Raw genomic sequence first — 22,970 nt, 5'->3', positions numbered from 1 at the left:
AAACCTCATCCTGTAATCCTTCCCTCTCCCCTTAACTGTTCCATCTTACAATATTTTTTTTTTCAGGTGACCATCAATGCCAACATGGTAAAAGCCCTCATTGCCTTCTGTGACCTTGACACAACTGGCAAACTATATCAAACAAACTGTGACTGCATCCAGCTTCCAACAGTTTGCCAAAATCTGCCTTTCCAAACCACGCCCGCTTGTATAAACTTCAAGATTCGTTATATCAGTAAAAACTACTGCCCCTTCTCTGTAACTATGGATATCGCCGCTACACAAGCCTTATGTGCCACTGGGAGATTTAACCATCCAAGATTGGCTCCCCTAATTCGTAGCCTTTGCACCTTACTGAATCAGAGGGCCTCTACCTCTACTGTCGGCTAAACAAATAGAGAAACACCGGTTAACGGATGGTTTCTCTTTTGACTTTTTTATTTTACTTTTATGTCATGTTACATTTTAATTTGCTGATTTTGTTATTTGTGGTGTTAATATCATTTTAAACTTATAACAATTGGTTTCTGTCCGGAACCTCATATCAATTTTTTTTTTTTTTTTTTTTAAAGATTCATTAGCCTCTTTGAAATTTACTAAAAGGGTTGTCCCTTACTCTGATTCATATCTTAATAAACCTATTATAAATTCATCCAATATCTAACATTTCTCTGACCATCATAATGGGGAAAGGAGAAAGCAGAATAAACTTTCTATTAATTTACATCAAATTGTGTTCTCTTTCATTTCCTTGAAAACAAATGGATGGCATGTAAAAACAACCAAAAAAACCCCCAAAAAACAAAAACAAAAAACAGCAAACTATTGTTATTATTTTGAAAGTATATGTCTTTTTTCTGTTTATTTGTAACCTCTAATTCCATTTCAATATGTTTGGATACAATGGAATTAATATATATACTACTACAGGACATCCATCAATAAAAATATATATATATACATTTAACTCCGCTTAATCGCACATCGGTTAATTGGACTCTACTTATTTGGTACAAATTCCCGAAAAACTGTTTTTTTTTCTATATTATCGCTCTGCTTAATCGCACACATTCTCCAATTAATAGCTACACCTTGATGCCGTCTTGATTGTACATAAAATAAACCCATTAGCAGTGAACTGACATCTCAGGATCTACTTGACTCATCCGTTCAGCCACACAAAAGACAACGCCTGGATAATGAAGATGAGAATGACTGATTGGAATGTGACACACCACCCCTACCAAACACTGAAAATCTTGACAAAGTGGACAAACTACGCTGCTTCATCCGAGAAGAATGCTAGACAGATGATCTACCAACATTGGCAGATTGGAGACAAAGGGTTTATAAACAGCTTGCACAGAATAGAAAGCAATCAACGCTTCACAATTACAATTCTTACAAACAATGATGTCACATTTTGTTGTCGATAAAACTAAAAAGGGAAAAGAAAAAGCAAAACAAACAAACAAACAAACAAACAAACAAACAAAAAAAAGAAAAGGACCCCCAAAAAACAACCAACCAATAACAAATAAACACACTAAAGAAACAACTTGTTCCTTGTTAAAGATTGTGTAAAGTTCTAGAGGAAAAAGTTTGATTAATCAGATTTTATTCCTGAGATGTGAAACCTGGATAAAGACTCGACTAATCAATGCTTGGAAGAAAAATCCTTTCTTAGCAACACTGGTACACCACAGGTAGGGGGACAGTTTGAGTTTGAGCCATGTTTGTTTACCATAAACTTAGAAAATGCCTTTAACTCCCTCAATCCTGGAGATTTTTGCTACTTTTCAAAATTGGAAAACATGTCTTAAAAATGATCATGAGGCATGGAAAGTTTTATTCAACTATCATTAACGTGTAAAAACTAAAACCATTAGTTTTGATACTACACCTATAATTTGTCTCAGAAAAATGTAATAAATAGGCATGGGGTACAAGTAACCCCGGGTAAATTACGGATATAGTCAGTGTTAGGGTTGAGTGAGTTAAAAATGTGTGTAAACCTGTACATTCAGCCCAATCACAATTTGAAAACAAATTTCTCGTGAAATTGCATATGATGATGACAGTCAATTTATTGGCATCACATAAGTCAATGTAAATAGACATTCAAGTTTTACAGAAACACTAAATGAATATAAATGCCAATGAAAAAGATGTGACATTTCTATCAAGGAAGTAAGATGGATGGAGAGCCAAAGAGAGAAAAAAAAGTAGGATCACTAATTGGAGGCAGGGAAGATATGGAAACAAGGAAAAGTTTATTGACAATCGTATTAAACAAATTATGAAATAAATGCATTAGAAAGGATAAAATAAAAATGAAAACTATAATCAAATTTTAAACAACCCCTGTAACACCTGCAGGGTTTATAAACAACCAAGTTCAAAAATTAAAATAGACGGATGTCACAGAAAACAAATTAAAAGAGTCCTTAATATTTGATATCCCCCAAAAATAAGCAATATAACACTGTACAAAAAGTACAATGAAAGACCCCTATCTATTTAGATTCATAGTGGCAAGATGGCAACTCAGATGATATGAAAATATAGCAACTAATAAAGCATACTTTTGTTTTTTTACCCCATCTGGACACCAGATATACTGTATATAAATATGTGTGCATTTACCAAACTTGACGACAGAAAAAAAAAAATCAAAACAAAAAAACACATAGGAAAAAAAAAGCAGCTTAACTCTGAGTAAATTTCGTAAGTAAAATCAATGCGGATATAATTGAAAACTTAGATTGTCTACACGTTGCTAATTTACCATTTATAAAAGGTGTACCACTATACCTCAAGTAAATGTTAAGAAGCATTCTAAAATTGTTGAATTCACAAGCACTTAAACTCAATTTTATAGAGCGTGACGATAATTTGATTTTTTCCATTAACAAAAACAATATCAGGAGGACATAAATTGGTGCCCATAAATAAGTAGTCCTTTGGAGCCATGGGGCCCATGGAGCAGGAGCTTATCCAGGTTTCTATAGCAATTGCTTGCTATCCATTATATAGGACTCTATAACTGTTGCAGGTATACCCTTGCCCTTATTAATGCCAATACTGGTTAATTATAGAATTATTAACATACAAATCCTACTATAAAAAGAAATAAAATTGTTAAAGAACTTATAAACATGGATAAGTCCCTTGCAACAAAAATTCTGTTTACAATGATTTTTGAGGATACATAGACACTACTAAGGGCCTGGAGCCCAAGGTGAAGAAAATTCTTGAAGACTTGAAATGGCGGAAATCCGCTAAATAGCGGAAATTTGAGACCCATGAAAATCATTAAAAAAGCTTGACAGAATAATAATAATAATAATAAATGTACATTTATATAGCGCTTATGCCGAAGTTTTGAAGCGCTTCACATTGACCATCAGTAAAAAAAATTACACACTGCAGATTCGGACACACGAACAAAAGTTCACACGCATCCAATTACACACACACACTCATACACACACACGTATATATATATAACAAATAAATTCCTACCTGCATAGTCTTCCTATTTTGAGCCTCCATCTGTTTGAGTGCTTTGTGATCCTTTGTCAGATGCTTGACCAGGGAAGTGTAGTAATCTTTTAGCAAATTCCGACAGCCCTTCTGTCTGTCTGGAGGTAATAACTGAAAGGGTGGAAAAAAGAGTGAAGGATAACAGCAGGACTACTATTTCATTGAAAAGGTACCAAAATCATCTTCGTTAAAGACAGTGGATATGATGTAAAAAAAAAGTAATTCTGTCTCCTCCTTCACCCCTTTCCCCTACTTCCTTCTTCTTCTTCCTCTTCTTCTTCTTCTTCTTCTTCTTCTTCTTCTTCTTCTTCTTCTTCTTCTTCTTCTTCTTCTTCTTCTTCTTCTTCTTCTTCTTCTTCTTCTTCTTCCTCTTATCTTCTTCTTCTTCTTTTTCTTCTCATTCTACTTTTTCTTTTTCTTCTTTTAATTATTGTCATCTTCATCATCATCATCATCATCATCATCATCATCATCATCATCATCACAACAATAATAATAATAATAATAATAATAATAATATAATAATAATAATAATAATAATAATAATAATAATAATAATAATAATAATAATAATAATAATAATCATAATAATCATAATAATTGTTTGTTGTTGATGTTGTTGCCATTTTTTTCTTTGCTGCAATTAATGCTGCTGTTGTTGCTGTCATTTAATTCAAACTGAGACAGCAACTATAACCATCCACAACTTCCTAACATTCCCAAGTCTTGAGACAGACAATTATATTTTGGGGGAGATTCAGAGGATACTGATTGTAAATGGATGCTCAAATGAAAATAGAATGATAAATAAATGAAAATAAATATTGCAGAGAAAAGCAAAGGACAATGAAAGTGCAATGATTCGATAAATAATTCAGAATCATATTTTGTTTCCAGTTCATATTTAATGCAAATCTGAATCAACAAAAGGTGCAGAAAGCTGAAATAATTACCTGGCTCAGGGGGATTTCCATTCCAAATTTTTCTGACAATAATCTGCAACAATAAATAGAGACAAAACAATACATGAAGGGCTTTAAAAAATGATAAACAAAAATCAATATCATCATCATGTGCGGCTATGTGATCTAGTGGTATGACACTCGCTTTTGGATCGGAAGGTCCTAGGTTCGAGCCTCGCGCTCAGCAAACAGTTGAGTCCTTGGAAAAGGCTCTTTACTCACATTCTCTCACCGTACTCAGGTGTAAGATGAGTACCTGGCCGTTAACAGCGTTGTCTTTGTCCGAAAACTTGTAATATCGCCTAACAGGCGTCATGTCCCGTCCTACATGTTAAATGTCGCTGTTGACCAGGCACCCCTTGTAAAGCGCTTCGAGCACATTTAGTGGATATTGCGCTATATAAAGCTCAATTTTGATCATCATGGCTTATCCATCCTGGACGTGGCCTCTGCAACTGCTAACCAAAACACGATTCTGAGCTGCGCCATCCTTCCACAATAAGTTACTAAATACAACAGCTCCAAAAAAGAACAAAATACTAAACATAGTGCTGATGGTGACAAAAAGTGAAAAAGTAGGAAAATGTTGAACGATTGCTTTAAGCCCCATTTCTACTGCAATAAACCCCACTTTTAGAGCAATTGAGATGATAGACTATCATTGATACTCTAGTTAACTTCTGGAGAGTGGGAAACTGCACCTGTGTGTTCCACCACACATCAACTCTCTCATTGCTCGCACATTGTTTCGAGAAAATGTAATTTTAAAAAGGAGGAAATTCCTCCTCTGGACTCCAAAATCGCGGATTTCCGCGGATCCTAGGAAAACCATCAGCACTGTAAACAAGAAATGTGTCAGACTCAAAACCCTACTTCAGCCAATAAATTGAAACAGTAATACTTCAGATTAAATCCAGATAGATAGGAGAAAAGTTCTCGGCATGTCAACTTGGAAAAAAACGATGTCGAGAAGTCATTGATTGATTGCATGAACATTAATTTCCTTTTTTATTGTACAATTCACAAATTTTGTATAATTAGAAGATTAGGATTATCTGATGATTTTTTTTCAACAGGCCAAGTAAACACGGGATAAAAATTCAAAATCAAAAGGAATTTTGATATTGTCGATAAATGACAACAATTGCTACTTGATTCATGACACAGTCAGGCACTACTGTTATAGTATAAGATGGGATAAAAGTCCCAATTTATCACTTTCATAGGTAAACTTGAGAATTTATACAGCACAACATCCACTAAATGGGCACATAGCGTTATACAAGGGGTCCCTAACCAACAGCAACACTTAACAAGTAGGACGAGACTGTTAGGCGATATTACAATTTTTTCCCCGACATAGACACGACTATTAAACTACTCATTTTACATCTGAGTACGATGATAGAATGTGAGTTAAAAGCCTTTTCCAAGGACTATCAACTATTTGTCCCTAAGAATGGGACTAGACCCCTGGACCTTCTAGTCCAAAAGTGTGTCATATAGCAAGACCACATAGCCGTATGGTTAGATACAGCTAAACGGAATAAAAGAATATGTGAATGTTTTAAAAGTATAAAAATTAAAATCAAAACAATGTGTGAGGTCAAGTTCTAAAACAAAGAAAACATGTAATTGACATATCTACACAGAGTAAAAAGATCAAACTCAAATAAATTAAAAACAAAGTCTTTTAGAGTACCATTGACAATGTTTTTCACATGAGTCCATTCTGCTTGTATATTTTTCTTGCTTCCCAACCATTGGGCTATTGGGCATCATCTCATCATCTCAACTATTAGCTTCTGGTCTATACTGTACTCTCTGGGTAAAAAACCATAATAACCATCCCAAAATGTTTATAAAAGTTGATGAGGAGGAAGACGAAAATTCTTGTAATAAATTATTTTTTTTTACCAAAATAACCACCATACCTGTTACAAAAACCATAACTATACCATTGGATTCTCACTCACCTATACTTTCTGGGTATTATTCCCATATATTCGTCCCCACAATGTTTGCAAAAACTGGTTAGGATGGGCAGATAGTTGTGTTCCTCTCTGTCTGTGGTGACCAAGATGGAAAGCTGATTTGCAAGAATGGGCAGGCCCTCCTTTGATTTGAACACACCAGAGGCAACCAACTCTCCGAGAAAACGCAGATCCACACGGTACTTACTGGGGTTGATGATCTGAATGTACACAATAAGAAAAGAGGAATGTTGGAGGTTTTAAAAGGGAAAGACTAAGATAAAACACGAAATCACTGGCATTGATTGCAAATTTGAATTAGTGAAAACCCAACTATGCAAGAGATTTTGAAAATTACAGATGATATAATGGTCCAAATGGACATGAACAGTTTCATCACATGTCAAAAGAAAGCATTTTCATTGGATAGCTTTACCAAATATTTAAATACATGATACATCTTGATTGAAGAGGGATCTTGGCCTAATATTAATAGTCTTGGAGTTAAATGGTTATGACCAAGGTCATCTGGTAATATTCAATCTTCATGTTTCGTTCATAGTTGGTGAAAAATCCTTTGTCTTTTATTTCTTCTTCTTTTTCTTTTTTTTTGTAGAGTAGCTCTCAAGTAAAAATGCATTCATTTTAAATTAATCTTTTTTTATGATTTAAATGATTCATGTCTATTCCAAATGATTATAAATATCAACCAACAGACATGACTAATGCTCAGACAGTGACGTTTGCTATTTGATATTAAGCTCCATCATTTCTGAGCAATCTGTTTATTGCAACACAGACAATGAGCTGTTAATACACAAAAACATCATCTTGAGGGTGTTTGAAGCAAGCAGGAGTCCTGAGAGCGCAATTTGAAAACTTATGTTTCATTTGGGGCTGCGTCAAGTTTTTGTTGTTGTTTTTTTGTTCTGATCCTTCTGTTCGAGTGGTGACTGTGATTGTGGATGTTAGATCTGATGTAGCAGTCTTTATTGTCCTTCTAATGTCACAGAATTGGGATACTCCAGTTTCATGGGGACTTATGGCTCTAAAGAACTACTTGTTTTATTTTTGTTCTCAAGCAACCTATCTCCTACCTTCTCATCCTTCTTTCCGAGCAGGTTTTTGTTGAACACTTCAAGGAGAGAAGTGCTAAACTCAGAGTACCTCTCGTGAAGAACACCGGAAAGGTATATGGCACATGGTACATCAGACATCTTTAATTTAGCCTCCACCAAAGCACTGGCCTGAAAAACAATTAAAACCAAGCATTGTGAAGGCGTTAACACTCTCATCCATACATAAATGTGCAACTATGTGGTCTAGTGGTATGACACTCGCTTTCGGATCGGAAGGTCCTGGGTTCGAGTCTCGCACTCGGCGCACAGTTGAGTCCTTGGAAAAGGCTCTTTACTCACATTCTCTCACCGTACTCAGGTGTAAAATGAGTACCTGGCCGTTAACAGCGTTGCCTTTGTCCGAAAAATTGTAATATCTACTATCAGGCGTCATGTCCCGTCCAATATGTTAAATGTTGCTGTTGGTCAGGGACCCCTTGTAAAGCGCTTTGAGCACATCAAGTGGATATTGCGCTATATAAAGCTCAATTTTGTAAAAAAAAAATTTTTTAAAGGGCAATAATAAATTTGTTCCATGATTATTTGTATTGATCTTGAAACAGCAAAGCCATTTTATTGCGCTTAATTCTCTTGGGTTAACACAAATGGACGATAGAAAGTAAAAATATCCCATATTCATTCATGATGAATTAATCCAATTTAAAGCTTATAAGATTTAACACCCTGAAAGAATTTCCTAGATGATAAATCTAAGAGAAAACATTTCAAAAATTCAATGCACTCTCAGAAAATATTGGTACAGAATATGCAAATGAGTATGTTGCTTATGGTTTCTAATTATTACAATAATTCAACATATTTAAAAAAAAAAAAAAAATTAAAACAAAAACATTTGGAATCAATTACAGCAATAAGTAAATATTTTTAAAAAAAAAGAAATTAATAAGGACTCTAAAAAAAAAAAAAACGTTTGCTTTCCTTAAGTAGTTCCCATTTATTTTTGTAACTTTCAAATGAAAGAAATTTGAATACACAAATTTGAAAAATATTTCTCACCACTTCACCAATGTACTTGGTCAGATTCAGGCCCATCATTTCCTTACATAGACTATCTTTCTGTGAATCTGTTAGATTTTTCTATGACAAAAAATTAATATATATAATTATATACTTTGTCTATGTGTATTGTGAATATTTTAGAAATTTTCAAGGTTTTTGCATTTATCTTTCTTGTTTGTTTCTTATCAAAAGAAAAGCTGCCACAAAATTCACCCATACTTTAATAAGGAACAAATTATGTGTGATGTCAGAGAAACTGGTTCCTATCTCATTGGAAGTGTAGAACCACTCATCTGGGGGACTGAATACATACCTACTGTAAATTGTCTTCTTTTGAGTGATTGCATTTTATTTTCTAGTCTAAATATAAGTTGGTCATCAATAAAGATCAGCCATCCTCGCTCTTTTATGTCCCATAATCCTTAGAATCTGCCTGTATATCCTGCTACTAAAGCTAAAATAGTTATGCCACCTCATGATTCAATATGAAACCTATTCATTATTAGTCCCCCGAAGGACTGGTCACATACACACTTCCAATGATTTTGGAACCAGATAAGTAGAGAGTGTGACATTACAACTTTACTTCCCTATTGAACCTCGGCAAAGAGGCACAGTTTCTCTTGAAGTAAAATTACTCCATTTAAAGTACACCATGAGTAATATTTTTATTTAAGAAATGCTAAGTTTCGTGAAACAAAATTAGAAAAATTAGCCCCACATTATATAAGATTGAGAGGTGGGCCAAAAATATTTTATTTTTTATTTTGTGTTATTGTCATCTTAATATCTCTTGTATCTCGAAACTATCATTCACCAATTTAAAAATTATCCTAACATTACATCCATAACGATTCTATGTCCTATTCTGAATATTGACACTTTCATACTTACTAAAAGGACTTTTATAACTCGAGAAATGTGAAAAATGCTGATTAAATTATTTTTTAATTAAATTATAATAATAATAGAGCAAACGATTACTTACAAGTTTTTTGACAAAGGCAGTATTCTTTTTCAAACTGGAATCTAGTTTACTGAAAAACCCATCATCTGGCCATTTATCTGTGACAAAAAGGAACAAAACAATAAATGTTTTTAAAAAAAGGGTTTCATACAATTATGCAAAATTTCATATTTCCCTGCAAATCTTTCACAAAAATAAAATGTGACATATAAAGTGTTTAAAAAAAAACAAAAAAAAACGGTTAACAAATTGAAGACCCCAGCTCTAAAAGAACTTTTGTCACACTATTTCACTATTTTTAGCTATTTAGTGATAAAGAAAAAGCCTAATCATCTCATTTCACTCATCAATTATTTTCATGATAAACATAATCTAAGTTCCCTATCTCAATACTACAATTATATTTCTTGTATAAAAAATGAGCTTTAAAATTTAAAATGAGCTTTTATATAGCGCAATATCCACTAAATGTGCTCAAAGCGCTTTACAAGGGGTCCCTGACCAACAGCAACAAGTAACATGTAGAACGAAACATGACGCCTGTTAGGCAATATTATAATTTTTTTCTGACAGAGACGACGAGTCAACGGCCAGGTACTCATTTTACACCTGAGTACGGTGAGAGAATGTGAGTAAAGAGCCTTTTCCAAGGACTCAACATGCGCCGAGCACGAGGCTCGAACCCAGGACCTTCCGATCCGAAAGTGAGTGTCATACCACTAGACCACATAGCCGCACTACTACAATTTTATTACATGTATACTATATATAGACTAATCCAAATGTTAACCTCCATTTTTTCAAAACGAACTTCCTGTGACTTAAGTACTTTACGCACTAGGCTCTTCAATTGCTACCTTAATGATAATGTATCAGGAAACAACACAGTATTTTTTTTAAGCGCTGCAATGTGCAGATTCATACCCGATGTCACTAAAAACTTACTCACCAGAAGCTCCAAGGTTTTTTACTCTAGCCAAGTTCTTGTCCTCTATTCTGGTCTTACATTCTGCTATGTAATCTTTGAGTGATTTCTGTTACACAAAACAAACACAATATATATATATATATATATATATATATATATATATATATATATATATATATATATATATATATATATATATATATATATATATATTATAATATATATTATCCTTTCTTAAAAAAATATAGCATTATGGAGAACATTGTGCTTATTTGAGTCAATAAAAAAATTGATATGGTGCACAACTCTACTGAAAGATTTGAAAATTAGAAATGTATTTTTTACAGATAGATAAACAGATAACTTGATTTCCTTTTATAATTTAAAGTCAGTTTGAATGTTCGTTGAGTCACACAGATATCATAAAATATGTACCGACGACACTAAACAGTCCCAAAATCAACCAATTTCGTCACTGTAAAAAGTTGTCAGTTTGCGTCATCTATTTATGACATCAAGTATTATTATTACTTCTGTTGTGTTGTTGATTTAGCGGTGATCAGTGTTGTTATATAGTAGTATGTTGCGTGTATGATTATGTGTGTGTGCGTGTGTGTGTGTGGGTTTGTGTGTGTGTTGAGTGTGTGTGTTGGCATTTTTCAGCAAATCGTGGCATTCATGGTGATATTATTCACTTGATCACATGAAGGTATTTCAGTCGCCCTTTTGATTCTTTTTTTACTATTAGGATTAGCTCGAGATCGAAGGATTTTTTTCCTATTAGGGTTAGTCATAAATCTTAGTAAAGGTGCTAGGATGTTTGTTTTTCCATAAGTTAAGTAAAGGGGAGACATTCCGAAAGCTCCTACATCCCCAGTATTCTTTAAATTTGTATTTTCACCGTTGATATTTTGTCAGGCATTTATTTATTCAATTTGTCATTATACAGAAGTATTTTTAAAACTCTAGAACAAACCTTGATAGTTTTGTGAAAGTTTAAAATTTCCTAATTTGACCATTGTTTTGATTTTCGGCCGCCATTTTTATTTGTTAAGTATTGAAAGGTAGTGCAAAGCAGTCAGAGAGTTGTTTTTTTCTATTAGGGTTAGCTCGAGAGGTTAGTCATAAGTCTTATTAAAGGTGCTAGGGTGTATGTTTTTCCATAAGTTAAGTAAAGGGGAGACATTCCGAAAGCTCCTACATCCCCAGTATTCTTTAAATTTGTATTTTCACCGTTGATCTTTTGTCAGGCGTTTATTTATTCAATTTGTCATCATTTTTTCTATTAGGGTTAGCTCGATATCGGAGTATATTTTGTTTTCTATGAGGGTTAGTCATAAGTCTTAGTAAAGGTGCTAGGATGTTTGTTTTTCCGTAAGTAAAGTAAAGGGAGACATTCCGAAAGCTCCTACATCCCCAGTATAATGTATTCACTTAATGTAAATGTTGCTGCTCGAAGCTCGAAGAAATAAATAATCATGTGAAATTGAATGTAAGCTTCAATTTAATTACAAAAACAGATCAAATGAACGTTTCAGGTTTCCCCTTTATCAACAAAACAGGATGAATGAAACACCAAAGATGAATGAGATAATGTGGTAGTGGCGTAGTTAAGATGAATAAACAAAACATTGGTTGGCAGGAAATTAGTATGCTCCTTTGTAAGGAAGCACAAATTAAAACAGAATGCTAGATATTTCTAAAAAGGTGCGCAATTAATTAAGTGAAAAGAGGGGAGGCGGGGAGGAACTAAATGCAGTTTAGAAAGTGAAATATAAAAACATGTAGAATGTTGTTGGAAAATAAATACAATGGAATTGAGAATCCTTTCTTAAATATAGTCTAGCCTTGTGGAGAACATTGTGCCATTTGAAATTTGAAAATTAGAAATGTATTTTTTTACAGATAGATAAACAGATAATTTGATTTCCTTTTATAATTTAAAGTCAGTGGAGGTGCATAAAAACGGTGCCAAACGCCACCAAACATGATCACCAGAGTATTGTACTGTAAGGTAAGTTCTCGATCCCAGGATCGTCTTTCAACTCTGCTCACGTCTGCTACTTCAGGTTTATTTTCGCAGTTGATTTTATTACCACAACCTGTTTTCATACACGGACAACTATATGTTGCTGTGTCACGGGTCAGAGGCTATAGCGGCTTACACTTCATGTTGGGCCACACATAAAAATCAACAGAGGATGTACCAACTTACACAGACAACGTTGTTTACCAATCTGCCCTCATTAAATAATGGTGGGTATAATATCGAATGGAAATAGTTCATTCCCCGCGAAATTGCGAGCTTTTTACTAGTGTATATATATATATATATATATATATATCACTTTATCACTTTTGAAATTGAAAATAAAGATAGAGAGATCAAGTCTTGTCAGGTCTTTGATCTGCATTACATGATATGATGGAGGAATGAGGAAATTATAATAAGAAATTCAATATAAAGTCAAAACCTAATGTTCCACTAAGGATTGATAGAATAATTTCTTTACTTGCGGACAACAACAACAACAAAAAAATAAGAAAAGAAAAAGAAAAAGAAAAAAAATATATGCCATTTTCTCTTTTCAACAACCTATTATATAGAAATTTTTCTCCCAGGCTAAACTATTATATCAATCCATAATAAGTTTTAATATTCCAATAAAGACATACATACATACATACAGACATACATACATACATACATACATACATACATACATACATACATACATACAGACATACATACATACGAAAACATGCATACATTCAGTTTAAGCAATTTACTAGACAATGCAGGCTAAATTATAAAGGTATCTTCAACATTTTCCTGAAACTGTCCAACTAATGTGAAGCTTAGACACATTAGAAAGATGGTTTCAGAACCTTGGGCATAAGAAGAAATAAATGGAATGTACAATAATTGACAAATGATGAATACTATGACGCATACTCTAACATTAAATGAATAACATTTCTATTGTATTCTGGTAAAGATTTTTGATTTGTCAACATAAAACATTGGAATTCATCACTTGCCTATTGGCATCATAAAAACCTCTGTCAGCAAATAAATTCTTAAATATTAAATATTATTTCATCAAAGCAAAATATGCCCACAAACATGCTTTAAAGTATCTATAACTAAGTATTTTTAAACTTATTCGAAATTTTCAATGTCCTGTAAAAACGCTTTAAGTATTCCTAGTTATGAGGCTTATGTAATCTTACATCCCTTATAATAAAATTATTATATTATCATTTTCATTATTATTATTATTTTTATTATTATCATCATCATCATCACCGTCGAAATTTTCATTATTATCATCACCATCACGATCAACATCATTATCTACAATCATCAAAATATTATCAATTACCTCCTCTTCTGCCTTGCGACGTTCTTCCTCTTCAATAGCTTTCCTCTGAATTTATGGGAGGAAAAAAAAAAGGTTTGTGTCATTTACAAAATATAAACTGAATTATTTGAAGTAAATAAATACATAACAAAAAACTTTGAAATATGAAAAACAAAACTGTCAAAAATTGATTTTCACCACTCAGCAGTATATTTAAGAGTGTCTTTGTCACGAGAGATTTAATTGCTTTAAATACTACTTAATAATGACTTCTGATCTATTAAACTGCATATCCAATGAAGCTGTGTGGTAAAATTCCTCAGAAATTATAAATACACAATACAAAATGAAAGCAAGATTCTGCAGTAACAGTAGTGGTAATTATGAAAAATAAAAACTCACAGAGTATTTACAACTAAGCATCACGTGTAATCTCTTTGTATTGCTTAACAAAATAAATAATAAACAATATCTTAATAATGAACCTTTGTTTCTTCTTCGAGTCGCTGTCTCTCCTCTTCCTGCCTCAACCGTTCTTCCTCTTGTTTCTGTTTTTCCTCCTCTTCCATCTTCTTTTTATCCTCTTCACTCAGCTCCTCTTTTTGTTCTTTTCTATTTCCTTCGTTCTCATTTTCTTTCAATTTCTGATGCTGTTGTCCCTCCACTTTCCTCTTTTTGTCGGCATCATCTCGTATTCCTCTTTTATCCTCATCTGCGTATCTCCCACCTTTTGATGATGAAGATGGTTTGCTGTTCACAGAAAAAAGAATTTTAAAGGATAAAGAACATGAGAACTTCACATTAAAAAAAAAAGAAGAAAAAAGCAATACTTTACTTTGAGTGGTTGCTATCCGTTTTCTTTCTTTTAAATTTCTAGAGAAGTAAGACAATAATATAGTGTCTAAGTAACTAAGATGGCCTTTGAAAGACAGAAAAGACAAGACATGTTATTAAAAGTTAACCCGCAAGAGATCATATCAGATCCATACTAATTTGGGTTCATAAAATAGCAAACACTCTTGTCGTGGAGAATTGATCATCATTGGGGCAAATGCTAAGTATATAACCCATAACCCACTGCTTAAATTATAAATCATACACCTTAAGGCCTATTTTTACCCATTAGTTTCAAATTGTGCTTATTTTGCTTCCAGAAATTATTAATTATGGCTTGTCAGGTATTTGAATGATCAAACTTACTCCAATCACCTGATATCCCTAGAGACAATATCCATCTCTGTTTGATATGTCATGACTCGTTACTTATTAGAAAAATATAATTCACAAAAACCTCTATGTATTGCTCACAACAATTTTTTCTCTTTTTTTTCTTCTGACACTTCATGCAGAACAATTACCTTGAATACCTTTCTCTGTCTCCTCTGTCAGATCGTCTATCCCTATCACTACCGACATATCTGCCACCACCTGCATCCCGTCCTTGATCTCTCTCCCTCCTGCTGTCCCCACCACGATCTCGATCTCTGTCATGACGCCCACTTCCACTACCTCTGTCCCGATCCCTGTCACTATACTTGGATTTGTCATCAAATCTGGGCCCTCTGGAGATATTGTCCCTCTTGCCCCTACCATCATCTTTGTCTTTGTATCTATAAATTTAAAAAGAGAACAACAACATGCAACAATAACGCTACATGTCCTTAAGAATCCAACGGTTTATACAGTAAAACGCATATAATTTGCAACACCTCCTAAAAAACGACAGTGATTTCATATTAAGGTTCAATTCCGAACCAATACCATGCATTTGACTAAAAAGGAATAGTGAAATAACTGTGAATGAAGTTCCAATTCTAATTCTGGAAATGACATTTTCAAGGAATTGCCCTGCAGCATTTTTTAAAAAATGAACAAAGGCTCAGAAACCACATTTTATTATTATCATTATTATATACATACACATCTAAAACGTGTTGACACAAGTTACTAATTTTTCATTCTTTTTAACTCTGTCTTTCTTTTCATTTTATCATTCCAAAAAAAAAAAAAAAAAAAGAAAGAAAAGAAATTCATCCCCTCTGTTAGTCAAGTCAGATTCGTTACCAAACCATTTGAAAATAAAATAAAATAAAGATAATCCATCAAATGTTTTTTGAAACAAAAATCGTCCATGTTTTCCTTATGGAAAACAAAACAAAACAAAACAAAATTAAACATTTTTATTAAAAAATTAAAAAGAAGTATGCCTGAAATAGGGCTCCAATCCAGGTCACACAGGTTATAGTATAAAAGGCCTTATCTTATCGGGCACCTTATAAAATACCTTAACTCTCTTGAGTTCATATGCATGGAAAATCGAACAAATTTGTTCGATTTTCACTGAGGGTGAACTTGAGAGAGTTAAGGTGGCAGAAACATCTGGAAAACAAAAATAATTCTCTATGAACCATAATATGGTATAAACAGACTAACCTGTCTTTTGCACCAGCAGATTTTGGGCTTTTGCCATGATCCCCAGATGCATATTGACTTTCCTCTCTCATTTTTCTACGATCAGACGCATCATCCTGATCCATAGTGATGGAGATCGCTCTTAAAGTCGTGAATGTTTATGGTAAAAATCGAATTTCTAAGCCATTTCAAAATACATAAAACCTGAAATAAAAAGTAAATTAATTGACTTCAATAAAACCATAAGTGAAATATTGGGTAGTGTCAAGAATGCTTCAATCAAATGAAATAGAGAGAGAAAATAGCCTGTGTTAAAAATGTGAGAGATGTTCAGGACCTGTGTACCAGATAGCTATGATCTCAGGCTATTGATGCTATGCATAAAATACTAACATTCAATATCTGCTAGCCAAATGTAACATACCAACTGTGTGTAAACTTTAACATTTAAAGTCTGATTGATATAATTAGTGAGAATTAATCACAAACAGGTTGACTAAAAATAACACAGAGCTGAGTGTTGAAAACTTCAATAAGTATAAGTTTACAAAGACTTCTGCTGTGCAGTCAAGCATCTTCCCCCTCTGTTCTTCCTGCTACCCCCATATCCTCTCATGCCATCCGTGTCGCATTGCATTGTATGGCGCGGTGATGTGTGTTTTGTTTGTCTAAGCGAGTGAATCAGCAGTGAATGATATTCACTATTTTGCCACCAAAAAGAGTTGGGTGCCATCATAAATCTACACAAGACTTGGATGTGCAAACATTTCGATCATATTTATACAGCAAGCTACATCAAGTTTCATCTGAATCTGAATGTTATTCGAAGTCGACTCAATTCTGAGTATTTGTATTCAAAGGAGGAAAGAGTTGTTGAATGTGACGGTCATTGTTAGTGTTTAAACTGAAGAATTTTGATAATCTTCGCTTGAAGGTTTCTAAATCGCAATTGCCAAGATATGGTAGATGATTACAACGCAGTGATGAATCAGCAGATGAGTTTGAACCAATCTGCGAAATACTACAAGGTTAACAAAAAGTCACTACTGAGGAGAACATATGGTGAAGTGCCAATAGACGGCTCTGTCGCCGATTCATGAGCGTGAATTAGTATCATGTATCAAGCTGATGGTGGAATGGGGGTGGATTTCACTTCTGAGGAGATTAAAGATGTTGTTAAGGACTTTGTGACAACCAAATACATTGAGACTCCATTCAAGGATGGCCGTCCTGGCTATGATTGGCTGACAAACTTTCTAAAGAGACATCCCGATATCACTCCACGAAAGACTGAACAACTCAGCACTGCACGTGCAAGAGTCGAAGACTCAGAAGTTCTAAACCACTGGTTTCGGTTGTTGGATCATGTTCTGACCGAGTCAGGAATCACGGACATGCCTGACAAATTATCAACACTGATGAAACTGGATTTGTGACCGACCCCAAATCAAGCATTGTCCTGGCAGCCTGAGGTGCCAAAAGAGTGAACCAGTCAATTGGTGGCTCTGGATGGGAACAAATTACTGTAAATTGTGCCGCATCTGCTAGCAGTAAGCTTCTTCCTCTTTACGTGGTGTACCAGGGGAAAAACTTATATGAAGCGTGGACAAAGGATGGGCCCACTGACACAGCCTACAATACCAATTCACAAGGTTGGATGGAGGCTCCGCTTTTTTTGGATTGGTTCTGGAAATCTTTTTTTACACCATACAACAGATGTCATCGACAAGACAAGACTGCTAGTCTATCTACCTATCGCTAGACCTTGTTCAGGAGGCCAAAAATCACAACGTAGTACTTCTGCGTCTTCCAGCGCACATGACTCACCATCTCCAACCACTTGACTGTGCAGTGTTCCGTCCAGTGAAGCTGAGATGGCAAGCATTGCTTACAAAATTTGCAAGAACCCACAATGGACCTGTAGGAAAGAAAGACTTTCCTAAAATGTTGAAAACACTCGTGGAGTCATTCAAGTCTGAAACAATAAAAGCTGGCTTCAGTAGCACTGGCATCTGTCTTTTTAACAACCAAGTTGTTGTGCTAGATGCCACACCTCAGACAACTCAAGTAGCACAGACTTTAACCACACCCTCAACATCAGCTCAACAGTCACTGTCCTCAACATCAGCTCTACCATCACGGCCCTTGTCAACTCCACCGTCACTGCCCTCAACACCGCCAGCTCCACCATCACGGCCCTTGTCAACTCCACCGTCACTGCCCTCAACACCGCCAGCTCCACCATCACAGCCCTCGTCAACTCCACTGTCACTGCCCTCAACATCAGCTCTACCATCACGGCCCCCGTCAACTCCTCCATCAATGCCCTCAACACCAACTACATCGTAACTGCCCTCAACATCAGCTCCATCATCACGGCCCTCATCTGTGTCATCTCAAAGTGTTTCACCATCACTAAAGAACTTTTTCCTGGAACGTCTCACTCCTTGATTCCAAGCATCTTCAAGGAGAAGATCGGCATGTGTGCTGAAATTTCGGTATGGCGAAAGCTTGACTTCTGACGATTGTGTGCAGTGCCTTGCAGAGGCAACTACAGCTAAAGAAGCAGTGGCAAGAGGGCGTGGCAAAGGAAAGTCAAAAGGAAAAGGAAGGGGCAAGAATACCGCCTCACGTCCAAGGTCCAGATCAAGAAGCCTGTTGTTGGAATCGGACGACGAAACCACCACGTCTTGCCACAGATGTGGCCACACCCAAGGAAGAAATTGGGTTCAATGTGACTTATGTGACTCATGGTACCACACTGAATGCACAGACATTGCAATTTCTTTTGAAGACCTTCAAAACGAAGAGCGGCTGTGTGATTTCTGCTGCCAGTAGGCCTGGTGCCTAACGCCCCAAGTAGGAGGTGATTAATGCCCCGAGTGATCTTGGATATAAAGTGTAAGACACCTCAACATTTAATAAAATCACATTTTAAAAAATATCAGATGAATGCTTAAACAATCTTTGGTTCAACTCCATGGAAGTTAGTACTAACATACTAAGTCCATATTCAGCCCATCCCACTCATATAAGCAAGGGAAAAAAAAGTTTTATCTGGAGGGGTCAAAAAGGTGGTGCCTAACGCCCCGCTTTCTATTGTTTTTTTAAATCATTTGAAATAAAACTCAACTGGTCTAATCTAGGATGTAAATTTAGGCCAAATTCATAAAATGTTCCTTTCACTTTGACATAATTTTGTTTTTTAAAAGGGGGGTGCATTCTTTGAACAAAAATTAAATAATTTCACCTGTAATTGCTTATTAATATTAATAAGCTTTGTTTGTTACTGTTTATTTAATTGATTGACAGGTTCCTAATTCTTAACAAAGTCTCGAATGCATGATATTTTATGTGACAAGTGACAAGGAACATTTTAAAAAGTGTGACAGTCATTTTTCTCTGGCAACAAAAAACATCTGGCCAACAAAATATCGGTAAAATTATTCCACCCGACAGGGACCACGTCTTTCCGAAAGTGCCCATGCTTCTAGTCTAAGTCTAAGTGAGTGAGACTTAAACATGACTCTTTAAAACTCTTTAGTAGAGTTGACTGTCATATTGCTAATAATAAACTCTAATGATGATGACACAATCATCGAACCTGATTGATTAATTGTTCAACAAATTCACACAAAGTACAAAATAAATAGGAGCGATGTTTATAAAATAATTTAGTCTAAAAATAAAACCGTCTAAATTACCACGTCAATAATCTAACAAATCGCTGTGACAAATTCAAAGCCTGTGCCGTCTATGTTTTTTCCTGAGCACACACTACACATTCATGTTTTGTTTCCCTATTTTTGTGTTGCCCTTTTCTTCAGTTCAGATTAGGTAAGAGTTCCTTCCCCTGTATTTTCGTCTTTCCATCTTCGCTGTGATTATCCCCAGACACCTGTCTGGGGATAATAAAAATTTGTTATCCCCAGACACCTGTCTGGGGATAACAAATTTTTACTATCCCCAGACGCATATTTGAAACGCCGCTCTTTTAAACAATTATCCACATTCCAGAACATGGAATGTTTCCAGATGCACATAGAAATAAGGAAAGTTAATAAAATATCTATAAAAACATAAATTATCAACATTAAAATCAGTTGTTACTACATATACACAATATGCGTCGACTTCGAAGTGGGTGTCATGGCCGAATGGTTTAGTCGTCTGCCTGGAAGTTTGACCATAATCGACGTTGTGGGTTCGAATCCTGGTAACGTATTTTTTTTTTTTTAAATTCCGTCTTCTTTTTACAGAACGTTGAAAGGAATAAATGTCCCATCCATCCTCCCCCCACCTCTTTTTATATTATTAAACTCTCTCTCTCTCTCTCTCTCTCTCTCTCTCTCTCTCTCTCTCTCTCTCTCTCTCTCTTTTGTTTTTTTCTAGTTTCTAGCAAATATATTCGTCCCCACTCCGATCTCAAATAGTGTCTAAAAAGAATAAATAATTAAAAAGCAAACAAACAGAAATATTCAGAGAGCGACCAAATGGTCAGATAGAGGAGAAAAAAAAAACAATAATTGTTTTAAAAATAAAAACAATAATTGTTTTAAAAAATAAAAACAATTTAAGAAATTCATGCTCAGAAACGGAACATTTACATAAAGGTTTAGCAAAAAAAAAAAAACAAACTCTAAGGTTTAGGTCAAAATATAAAAAAAAAAAAAAAGAAAAAGAGAGATTTCCCTCGGAGCAGGGAATAGTGTTAACAATAATAATAATAATAATAATAATAATAATAATAATAATAATAATAATAATAATAATAATAATAATAATAATAATAATAATAATAATAATAATAATAATAATAATAATAATAATAGTAATAGTATGATAATAAGAGTATTAATAATAAAAATAATATTATTATTGATAATAATATAATAATGATTATGATGGTAATAGTAATAATAATAACAAATATTACAATTATTATTATTATTATTATTATTATTATTATTATTATTATTATTATTATTATTATTATTATAATTATTATCATTTGACCAAAACAAAAAAAAAAAAAAACAATAATAGATCTAGAGCAAATTAAATTATAATGAAATAATATTATCGGAGAAATAAAAAATTCAACTGATTAAAAAAAAACTCTTGCTCGGAACTCGGAACAAAAGTGAAAACAATGAAAACCAATTGGGAAGAAAGAAAGAAAAAGTAAAAAAAAAAAAAAATGTGTGTGTGTCCGGGGGGGGGGGGGGGGGGCGGTCGCAACTGGGTCGAATCTGTGCAGCTAAAAGGAGTAAAATGAAAGGTGGCCTAACCCACTGAGCTGCCTATCCACACCGCTATCGGAATGTTTTAAATTCATATATGAGCTAAACATATTTCCACCATTTTTGCTTCCTTGTTTTGGTAGTTATTTTTATCTCTGATTCGAATAAAAGTATGTTGTTGGATCTAGTTTTGTGGACGTGTGATACTAAATTGTATTGTCTTGTGCGAAGCAGACAGGAAAATAACAGGTGTGGGTTAGTGTCGAGCGGAAGTCTCGATGATACCTCAAGTCATCGGCCACCAACACTCAAAACTTCCCGAACTCGATGACCAAGGAAAAGTCGGGAATTCCCGAGAAGTAGCACTTCAACTGAGCTTTGGATGGCTTTTTTGTATTAAAACTTAAAATACATTAAATAAATTCACTTTGTATAATAATAAAACATTGATACCTATAACCATTTTGATCTATTTACGACGTTTGTGTTTTGTTAGCTGTTTAAAATATGATATAACGTCAATACCCAATACCAATGACTAGGTATTGAATGAAAGCACCGATGACTAGAGCGATGCTCGAGACTTTTTTGAGTCTCGAGACTCAAAAAAGCATCGAGACGCAAAAAAGTCTCGAGCTTCGCTGAAATCATCGCCGACGAGAGAGGGGTGAACAATGCAGATAGTACACATTGTTAGTAACGCGTGCGTCGCTCGCGCAGTATAGTCTCGAGACTCGGGACTCGGGACTCAATACGAGAAGCATCGACGACCGAGATTCTCGAGACGAGAAAAGCATCGAGAACTAAGTCGAGGTCGGTACCTTCTCAGTCGTCGATGACCTGACTTCTCAAAACCTAAAGCATCGTTGACCTTTTGGTGACCCGGATGCCCTCCCCTAGTGTGGGTTTTGGGCTTTGGGGCGAACAACACCATGGCCTAGGAATTCGTCCGCGACATAAAAATTATTCCCGGTCGTCCCCAAAATTGTGGCCAGAATGAGCAAATTATAGAAACAAGAGATGGTCAATAAAGTTAACAGGTAGGTAGGTAATGAAAATTTAAATGGTTGGTGGACTATGAACAGATTTGATGATTAACAACTTTCTTCCTGGTTGAAAATAAAAAGTCGAATTGCCAGTTTGACGTTTTCAGATCAAAGTAACAAAAGAAATTTCATTGATCCATTTGCTTTAAAATATTTTTTTTTAAAAGAGCTGGATTTGACATTTGATCACTATTTACTTTCATCTTGTGTTAAATATCACTTGATATATTAACTGTTTTGGGACACAACCACTAGTATTTTTTCCAGAATATTTGGTATTTTTCACGCCTAGTTTGGCATTTTGCATAAAATCTTTCTGCCCACTTGCTACATGCGTCTGGGGATAGTATCCCCAGACAGGTGTCTGGGGATAACAAAAATTGGTTATCC

At 34.6% G+C, this 22,970-nt stretch overlaps 2 protein-coding genes across 9 annotated transcripts in view; one reads left to right on the top strand and one right to left on the bottom strand.

Moving 5' to 3' along the window:
- The window catches only part of LOC144974653 (uncharacterized), a 6,084-nt gene extending 5,353 nt beyond the window's left edge, over positions 1-731 (top strand). Inside the window, exon 5 of the mRNA XM_078917736.1 lies at positions 67-731. Within this exon, the coding sequence (XP_078773862.1) occupies positions 67-390 (324 nt within the window). The 3' untranslated portion in view covers positions 391-731. The remainder of the gene's footprint in view (positions 1-66) is intronic.
- The window catches only part of LOC144974652 (regulator of nonsense transcripts 2-like), a 75,572-nt gene extending 55,436 nt beyond the window's left edge, over positions 1-20,136 (bottom strand). For 2 of the 8 annotated variants that reach the window (XM_078917729.1, XM_078917732.1), the window contains exons 1-12: positions 18,119-20,116; positions 16,313-16,495; positions 15,238-15,489; positions 14,365-14,629; positions 13,901-13,945; positions 10,536-10,620; positions 9,608-9,684; positions 8,617-8,697; positions 7,579-7,728; positions 6,485-6,702; positions 4,500-4,542; positions 3,526-3,657 (exon numbers count right to left, since the gene is read on the bottom strand). In XM_078917729.1, coding sequence (XP_078773855.1) covers positions 3,526-3,657; positions 4,500-4,542; positions 6,485-6,702; positions 7,579-7,728; positions 8,617-8,697; positions 9,608-9,684; positions 10,536-10,620; positions 13,901-13,945; positions 14,365-14,629; positions 15,238-15,489; positions 16,313-16,416 — 1,452 coding nt within the window. In that variant the 5' untranslated portion in view covers positions 16,417-16,495; positions 18,119-20,116. Of the gene's footprint in view, positions 1-3,525; positions 3,658-4,499; positions 4,543-6,484; positions 6,703-7,578; positions 7,729-8,616; positions 8,698-9,607; positions 9,685-10,535; positions 10,621-13,900; positions 13,946-14,364; positions 14,630-15,237; positions 15,490-16,312; positions 16,496-18,118 lie in introns of all 8 variants that reach the window. The other 6 variants (XM_078917730.1, XM_078917733.1, XM_078917731.1 and 3 more) reach the window with 5 other exon arrangements.
- Between the last annotated feature and the right edge of the window lie 2,834 nt (positions 20,137-22,970).

The sequence above is a fragment of the Berghia stephanieae genome, chromosome 6, assembly GCF_034508935.2.
Source record: "Berghia stephanieae isolate SIO BIC M18660-M18661 chromosome 6, UCSD_Bste_1.3, whole genome shotgun sequence".
Taxonomy (NCBI): domain Eukaryota; kingdom Metazoa; phylum Mollusca; class Gastropoda; order Nudibranchia; family Aeolidiidae; genus Berghia; species Berghia stephanieae.
The sequence above is the reverse complement of the archived record's forward strand: the minus strand, read 5'-3'. Positions and strand labels throughout refer to the sequence as shown.